The 9,426-nt window shown below is 36.2% G+C and overlaps 1 protein-coding gene across 2 annotated transcripts; it reads left to right on the forward strand.

Moving 5' to 3' along the window:
- Window positions 1-1,213: 1,213 nt before the first annotated feature.
- Window positions 1,214-7,373, forward strand: LOC127796068 (uncharacterized). Of its 2 annotated transcripts, none has more exons than XM_052328129.1 (5): window positions 1,214-1,965; window positions 4,134-4,183; window positions 4,789-4,866; window positions 5,783-6,395; window positions 6,483-7,373. In XM_052328129.1, the coding sequence occupies exons 1-5, from the start codon at window positions 1,816-1,818 to the stop codon at window positions 7,056-7,058; spliced, it is 1,467 nt and encodes a 488-aa protein (XP_052184089.1). In that variant the 5' UTR covers window positions 1,214-1,815; the 3' UTR covers window positions 7,059-7,373. The 2 variants fall into 2 exon arrangements, with proteins under 2 accessions (XP_052184089.1, XP_052184090.1); XM_052328130.1 differs by having other exon boundaries at window positions 1,882-1,965; window positions 4,276-4,866.
- The last annotated feature ends 2,053 nt before the right edge of the window (window positions 7,374-9,426 follow it).

The following is a 9,426-nucleotide window of genomic DNA, read 5'->3' on the forward strand; positions in this document are numbered from 1 at the left end:
TTAATAACTTTTAATTCTAATTTAAAATATATATGTATATATATAGTTTTGGAAATTCAACCTTTTTTTTGGGGGGGGGGGGTTTCGGTTAGTGTAAATTAGAGATGGCAAACGGGCCGGGCCGGGCCAGGCCAGGCCAACTCGGCCCGCCACCAAGTGGCCCGCGGGCCAAGCGGGCTGGGCCAAATCGGCCCGCTTAAAAACGGGCCAGCAGATTGCTGGCCCTAGCTCGGCCTACACGGGCCCGCCCAAATTTTTTTTTTTGATACCATTTTTGGCCCAGAGGCAGGCGGCGTGAGCGAGAGAGGGCGAGGGGCGCGGGAGACAGAGGGCGACTGAGGGGCGAGTACGGCAAGCAAGGGGCGTGGGCGAGAGTGAGGGGCGCGGGCGAGGGTGAGGGCGAGAGCGAGGGCGAGGCTGAGGGGGGGTTTTGTGGCCGATTAGCGGGCCGGGCCAAATCGGCCCGGCCTTAAATGGACCAGCAAAATGTTGGCCCTAGCCCGATCTCAGGCCGGGCCCATTTTGCCATCTCTAGTGTAAATTCAACTTTTCACTTGACCCTTAACTCTAGTGCTGGAAGGCAGTCAAAGGGTTGACCGGATTTGGAAAATGCTGCCATAGGACTTACCAGAATTGGAAATTTAGATGTCACAATATTTACCAAAATGGAGCATACATTATTATCTTAGTAGCATTCTCTGCCACTATTACAACCAGAATTTTGATAAATATCTTTAAAATGTTAAATAAGGGAAAGTCAGAAAACAGTTTTGAAAAACTGTTTAATTTGTTTAACTGTGTAAAATATTATGCAAGACTGTAACGTGAGATTTTTGTTTTCTTTTATTTTCACTAAGAATTGGCAATTACTATATTTATTATATAAATTCATTAAATAGGCACACTAATTTACAAAAAATTACTTAAAAAAATTAAAAAGTTAATTATTGAGAAAATCATGATAATCTTTTCGTCATTATGATTGTAATCTATCTATTAGGTGTTGGGTACAGAGATGGAGATGGATGGTTGGTTTTGTTTGTTTGTTTGTTTGTTATAGATTATTATTATAGATTATTATTATGGATTAGGTCCCATGTTGGGCATTTAAAGGTTTTGATTGGTCCATGGGAAAGTGAGGAAAAATTGGGATAGGGGGCCCACGCCGAGAGACGTGTGCCATTTCTCGAAATCACAGGACATACGCATAATATGCAAGAAGAGCGATAGAATTAGGAGAGCAGCGAGCGATATTCAACAATCAGAGATTTTGCAGGAGAAGATTTTCCCGGAAAATTGTGCCTTTCTCCCCCCATCCACATCGCTCGTGTCTCTCTCTCTCTCCCCATAGTCCTCCTCCATACCCTTCAATGCCCATCGCCTTCTTCCTCGTCTTCTATTCTTCGGTGCGTGTTGCATCAATTAAAATTTGAAGTAATAGAAAACCTAAGATCACCAATTATCTAGCCCGAATAAGATAAAGAAACCCAAAGATCACCCTCCTTATCCCGGAAAATTTTTCTCCCGACGGTTGGCTTTGGGTGGTCCTCCGGTTCTTTTCCTCGTAATTTTCTGTCAAACCAAACAGGGTATTTTCCAAGTCAACCCGCTTCCTCAAGAATACGCGGCCACAAGTCAAAACAAAAATAGGCAATAGAAAACCCGAAACCCGCTTTTCCAATTCCACCACCTTTCTGGGCTCCGAGGGTCCTTTCCTGTCAATTTTCCGGGCAACCAAATAGCGTATTTTATGCATTGCAGTTTTGGAAAGGTGGGGTGACCCCTAAGCTGAGAAAAAGAAGTGGCGGAGACGAGATGGTGGCGGCAGTGCCGAGCAAGAGGTGGGGCACGTGGGAGGAGCTCGTCCTCGGCGGCGCCGTTCTCCGGCACGGCACCCAAGCCTGGTCCGCCGTTGCCTCTGAGCTCCGAGCACGAACCCTATGTCCGTACAGCTTCACACCCGAGGTTAAATTAAATTATTCCTCTCTCTCTCTCTCTCTCTCTCTCTCTCTATATATATATATAATATTATATAGACATGCCCAGAATGTCAAAACCGTCGTTCGGCTTTTCTTTCTCGAATTTGTTTGTTGTCTGATTCCTTTCTCTGATTTAGTGTTTGTCGATTGCGATTTGATATTATGGGACCTGGATTTTGTGGGGCACGTGTGAAAGAAATGAGAAGTGTAATTTAATGTTTTGGTGATGGTTTGGCATCCACGTGTCGCATGAGGTCCACGTGTCATGGTTCCATTGTTGACTAGGACAAATATGAGTGGCCAGGGTAGGTATTGGGTATTAATTAACTATATCCACTAGATATTCTTCAAAGTCATCTGTCAAGTGGTGCCTACACGGATGGCAATTTATTCTTATATTATGGTCATAGAAGGTGAGACTGGTAGCACCAATAAAGTTATTTTGTTATAATTAAAGGGTTTGAGCTAGGAAAATAATTTTCTTGTAAAATATAAAAAAGACTATAAATAATAAAGAGCAAGATGCTTTTTATTTATTTTGGTAAAATCTAATCAAAACATCGTTAAGGATAGTTATCATCTTAATAATATGCTCAAACATGATTTAGTGCATGCTCGTAGGTAGGATTGGTAGGCGCTCTTATGATGAACTTTTCAACACGATTCTTGGCACCCTCATTGGGAAAGGGGGTTCTATATCTACTGTCCTGATGTTTATGCTAGTATTTTTAGATTAGCTTTGATACCACTCTATCACGTGCCAAACTCCAAAGTGAATACGAACTTGATAGTTGAAGCTACTAAAACTTTCTCCCTTGCATATATGGCAGCCAATATTGGCTATACATTATGGGATCTACTCATCTCCTGTGAATTGAAAGAAAAAACTACACTAGCTTAAGTAAAAGAAAAAGGATTATATGGTTATATGGTTGGTTCTTGCATAAATTTTGTTAACTTCTTTGATCTTTCTTTGACTAAAAATGAAAGGGAGAAAAATATAGCCTTTGGCATCAATTTGATTGTCAAAAGACTGGTGCAGAGTTGCTATTAATGAAACTGGAAACTATAGTGATGAGTTTTGGTTGATTTTCTTTACTACAGCTATTTTTGCATTTTCCCTGATCTATGAGCTTATATAGCAACTGGTTTAAGGACATTCTTCTGACATAAATCGGACTCTTCAAAGTGAAACAGTTCCATAAGTGTTCAGTGATAAAACTTCGTTTGTGCACTTTATGTTGATGGAGAAAAACTGAGGTTCTCAAATCTCATAGATGAAACTGGAGGTCTCTTATTAGGACAGATGGGGAAAGCTTATTTTGGCAAGCAACGGGGAAAAGTATTCCTGACTACTGTTTTTTATGTAATTTTGTGCCATAACCTGACAAGGTGGGCTTTCCTCAAATCACATGAACTACAGAATGATGTGGCTTTATTAAGTAATAGTATAAAAAGTTACAGATTGAAAGTGTGTGTTTCATTAGTTGCCGTCATATGCAGTTTTTAATAATTAAGCGATGGCTGCAATGGGATTGACATATAGGTTCGAATAATGTCTACGGTCACCAGTTATTTCCTAACTTTCTAACAAGACAGTCTTGCCTGAATTAATCATCATCAAAATTTCAAAATGTCAAACAAGTGAATTCACAAATGTGTTTGCACATTATTTCTTGACTAAAAAACCCGAGGTAAGTATTATCTGTTGTTTTTTATTTACCTGCCTGTTATGAGTTATTTTCTTGAGTTATAAATGCACTTCTTCCCCCCCCCTCTTTCCTTCTCTTAAGGAGCAAAGTGATGCATTGTTCAATAACTTTATTTGATTGTAGTCAATCTATCATAGAGAGCAAACCTTGATAGCAACGGTAAGATTGCTCCTTTTTTGTGACTGGAAGTTCACGGGTTCAAATTGTAGAAACAGCCTATTTGCAAAGCAAAGGTAAGGCTGCTACAAAAAAGACCCTCTCTTGACCATTGCAAAATAAGGAGTCTTGTGCACTAAGGACACCCTTATGCTGCACTTTTCCTGATATGGTCATCTAATTCCAATTTTTCTAGTGACATGCAGTTATAAGGAGATGGGATTGACTTGATTTTCTTTCATAACTTTTTGTAATCAAAATGACAAACGATATATTAATATTGCAGGCATGTAAGGCCAAATATGAGGACTTGAGACAATGCTACTCTGGCAGCACGTGAGTAGGATCTTTTTTTCTTTGTAATTTAATTAATCTGAATGGAGGGCTTTGTTATGGCTTTCATATGTATCATTTTTTTCCCATTGCAGGATGAGAAGCCTCACTTTATACATGGATTCGATTCTTCATTAGATAAACATAGTATTAGACAGCTGTTCTGAATATGTGGATTCATGCCAATATGTGCATGTAACTTAAAAAAGGGTCGTGGTCTGGACATGTTAGGAAGTAAATAAGTTGTTCTGGTTCTTGTTGCATCAGAAATTGGCATAAAATACAATTAAGGGCTAGTTTGCACCAAATGGAAACCCTGCTTCGCATCAGAATTACCTAAATGATGGATGCTCTCTCTCTCTCTCTCTCTCAAAACGATATAATTTTATTAATGCCCAAGCATTCTTATTCATCCATATTCTCTCTCTTGTTCTCATTTGACCTATGCAACCAAGTTAAATTACTTTAAGAAGCCCAGTAACAGTTACAATATTTTTCAGCGAAGTGCTTCTCTAGCGGTCTGATTGAGATCAAAATTAAAGTTCCATCATAACAACTTTTTCAGTGAAAAATGTCTCATCCATGTGGGTTCATGTTTTACTCTGCAGAGCTTGGTTTGAAGAGCTACGAAATAGACGAATGGCAGAATTGAGGCAAGAATTGGAGAAAGCTGAAGACTCAATCGGGTTGGTTCATTATCTATTTAACTCTTACTGCATCAGGGAAGACAGTTAGTTTAATAATTGTTTTATTTTAGCAGCCTTTATGGTTAATGCATTTTAATTCACCTACTTCCTTTTGCTTTCTTGAAACGTTGGAAGTTGGGTTAGCCATACATTTCAAGAAGCCCTGAATACTGAAATTTGTGGAGCCTTAGAAACTAGTGGCCTATAAATTGAGTCTTGCAGCAGAAGCAAGTTGCCGGTACCTTGGAAGAACTTGTAGTTTGTAACAACCAGCTGATTTATCCCTAAGATGTGAACTGATGACCACACTGGAGTTTTTTAGGCTTCACAACTGGTTGAGATCAGGAGAAGCTGCAGGATAGGGGAAGAGAAATTTGACTCTAAATTTATGTGGTCTATTACAGTAAATGTTCAACTAGCACTCACCCACATGTCTATTATCTGGATCTCATGCAATATGGCATATGACTCACCATCCTTTATCATTAGTATCTCATACTAGTCAAAGGTAATAGTCCATATGCTAGCCCCTTAATCGATTAATCTTAGTCCCCTCCAGAGAAATCTTAGGACTAGAAATTACTTTAAGAAATATTGTATTATAAATCTTTATCACATATTCTTAACAACTTAAGAATAAGATCATCAGGATATATAGGAATTCAATTCATATTACACATGGAGAGTGAATGAATATATGACCATTTAGATAACGTGCAAGATTATTATTACCAACTACATATACTAGATGTCATTTAAATCTAGTATTAGGGCACAAACACAAACAGATAGACCTCGACATGAAGGTCCTATAGACGTGTTACTGCTCCTTTATTGCCTTATGCAATTTGTCTTCTCTTATTGTGAAAGAAGAAAAATAATTTTGCTGCTTGATTGCATTTTCTGTTGTTTTCAGGTCCCTTGAATCGAAACTTGAAAGTCTCAAGGCTGAGAAAGGGCTTGACAACCATGTCGATTACAGCGCCAGCAGGACTGATTCCCCTGTACCTTTAGTGAAATCAGAGCAAGTTGAATCTTCTGGTAAAGATGCATCCAAGGATGGATTATCTGCCGGCAGTTTCACACAGGATGCTAGGACAAACTGGTCACCTGAATGCCAGACTCAAACAACAGCTTCAGTTGCAGAGATGGAGACAAAACCAGATATTTCTGTCTCTTTGGAGCCAAAGAAAGTTTCAATGAACATTAAGAAAGTGGTTGAGACCAGCAATGCACGAGGAGGAACTCCAAGAAAGAGAAGGGGGAAGAGGAAAAGGAAGGACTGTAGTGGGGAAGCTGAAGAATGTAGCATAGGGGAGAGTGAAAATTTAGGATCAACAAATGTTGTTACTGCCTCCCAGAGTAAGGAGAACTCAACCAGTGCTTGTGGTCCTGTGGTCAAAGTATCCAGTGTAAGCAATCGCAACAGAGGTTCATGTGGGCTTAAAAATGACGATTTGGTGGGTATCTTTAGCGCTCTTGCAGAAAATAAAGCTGCCAGGGTCTTTCAACGCCGACTTGATAGCCAGGTAATGCTTTATGGTATTGGTTTTCAATAAGCGTCCTTTTATAGTTGCAAAATTTACTGTTGAGATAAACCTACGTTTCCGTAACAGAAGAGAGCAAGGTACAAGAAAATCATCCGGCAACACATGGATTTTAACACAATAAGATCAAGGATCGGCAGCTGCTCCATAATGTCAGTGAAGGAACTCTTCCGGGATCTGCTCTTGCTTGCCAACAATGCCTTGGTGTTTTACTCCAAAAGAACACGCGAATACAAGACTGCCCTGGTGCTTAGAGATACCATCACCAAAGCATATCAAGAAAACTGCAATGAGTCCACCATCAGGGCTGCTGCCTCTCCCATTTTTCCCCTCTCCCCCATGTATAGTAATCTTCCTGTAAAGCCTCGTAGCATTCGCCATTATAGACGTAAACTGCCAGGGAAACTACCAAACGCTGAGGACATCTTTTCGAGGACTAAAAGGCCGAGTTTTCTAGAGAATATAATCGTGGGTAGAGCTCCTGAAAGATGTAAAAGGCCAGGAAATACTGATTCTGTACCGGCCATGGAGTCAGCGAAGACTGTGAAGAAAGGCTCGAGTTTGATGGGGAAGATGGTACGAGGCACGACGAATCAACGATCTAAAGCTCCGGGGAAGGAGAGGAAGAGAGCTCAGAGAAGATGAAGCAGAATGTTTGTTTATATTCCCTTTGTCTCTTTTCTGTTGCTTCATGGTCTAGGATTAGGACTAGGCTGTACATCATAAAATTGGTCTTGTTTGCCATGGTTTCTGGACTAAAATCTCACAACTTTCTTGTAACCCTGATAGGAAATTAGCAATTAGGTTCACAAAGAGACCAGGGAAGGAAACAGAGTTAGAAAGAAATGTATGAAGCTGTTAGTTATTGAGGATATGTATGTGTACTTCTGAATCCAAGCTTCGCTCTTCTTAACAAGCTTATAAAATTACTGTATAGAATGATATGATTGATTTTGATCATATTATTGCATCGCCTACATGAATTATATTTCATATCATGTTTAAGAGTTTAGGAGTTTTTTTTTATCAAATTAATTTTTTTATACTTTTTTTTCACAATAAGGTTAGAGTGATATTTATTAAAGATAAGATATGAAACTTAAAATTAAGACAATTTAAATATTATATAAATAAAAATGTCTTATGTTTTCATGTATAAGTTAGTTTTGTAATATTAATTATACGTGATGAAATTTGACTATATTAATTATCTTTATTCATTGTTATGACATTAAATCTTTTTATATAAAGATAATTGATGATATTAAGATTTGATCAATAATTAAATTTATAAAACTTGCACGAAATGTGAATCATTAATTGTTTTGAAGTGAATTTGGGAATTTGCACTTGAGCAAAAATAATAGTAAGAATTACCCCATAACTTGCTATTATGGCTACTTCACTTCTTAAGTCAAAAATAATAATTGTTATCATATTGATTTTGAAACATAGAAGAAGAATATAAGTAATAGGAGAATTCAAACAATACTATCTCTTCTATTTATATTTTGTTACGACTCAACTAAATTTTTAAATATTACAGATAATTGCTTTAAATAAATATTTATCTTGATTAGTCTTTAAAATCTCTTTTATCGCCTAATTAATCACCATATTCATATTGGGTTGCTTATATGATGGTTTATCCTAATTGGAGTGTGCTTTGAATGATACATGTTTTGATTAAAATTCTTTATTCTTACCTATGTTTCTTTTTAGTCACCTTGGTCCAAGTCCTTTTTCATTTGAAGTCTATTTGGATTTTTTATTAAAAAATAAAGCCTAACTTTGGTCAGACTCAGAGTCAAATGTCTTTGTCCTATAGTATAGTGTTTGAATGTTGACAGGCTTGGCTTAGCCAAGTCATTACTGGCCCTATTTGTTACAGTCTAAAAGTTACAATTTTTAACTTTTAACTTCAAAAAAGTTAAGATGTAATATTTGTTTTAATTTATAAAATTTTAACTTATAGTTTTTACTAATTTTTAGAAGGGGTAGAAATAGATTTTTTTAAAGTTGGGGTATCTCAACTTTTATAACTTATGCTTAAATAATTACATTTTTATGACAATTTTGCCCTTATTTTTAGCAAATAATTACTCTCTTGTCTACGCAATCATGGGTTTTTCTTTTCCACCGCCATTTCCATTTTCAAATCTCTTCCTCTCTCTCTATACTTTAATTAATTTTTTTATAATACTTGAATCTTATACATATACACTAATTAATTTTTAAATTATCATTCTATAACTACTAAGGGTATTATGGACAATTATACAAAAATAAGTTATTTTACAGCTTATGGTATTAAACACCACAACTACTTAACTACAACTTCTAAGAAGCTGCAGCAAATAGGTTCACAACTTATTCTAAGTTTTAGAAGCTATAATCTAAGAAACTATAAGTTATAATTTCTTTAATTAAGCTGCAACAAACGGGGCCATTGTCTCGACATCGTGTTGAAATTTTACCTCATAATTTTATTTTTAGAGAATTGCATTAAACTGATATATGACTTAAAATTTTACTATATTATTATTTTATATGTATTTGCATTATTAATTTTGATTTTTAAAAATTATGACTTTTTAAATGATGTATCATTTATTTTAATTTGATTAAGATAAGATACAGTTTTAATGAAGATGACAATACATATATAAATATAAAATTAATATAATATTTTAAGAGATTAATAAATAAAATTGAAAATATTTATAATAATAATAATAAAAAAATATATCAAATAAGATTTAGTATGAAAATTCTTAAACATAATATGGATATAATGCACTTATATCCGATATATAATTAATGGTATCCTAATTAATGTTTCATCCATATCTTTTGTGTGATATTTTTTTTTATATTTCACCTACTTCATTTATAAGTGCCTTTACTTATATTTTTAATCAACTAATGTAATTTTTAATAAAAACTGATTTATTATTTTTGGGTTGTCTTTGCCTCTTACTTTGTCGGTCTTTTAAAACTAATTATTGAATAT

This window comes from Diospyros lotus, chromosome 2 (genome assembly GCF_014633365.1).
Source record: "Diospyros lotus cultivar Yz01 chromosome 2, ASM1463336v1, whole genome shotgun sequence".
NCBI classification, from domain to species: domain Eukaryota; kingdom Viridiplantae; phylum Streptophyta; class Magnoliopsida; order Ericales; family Ebenaceae; genus Diospyros; species Diospyros lotus.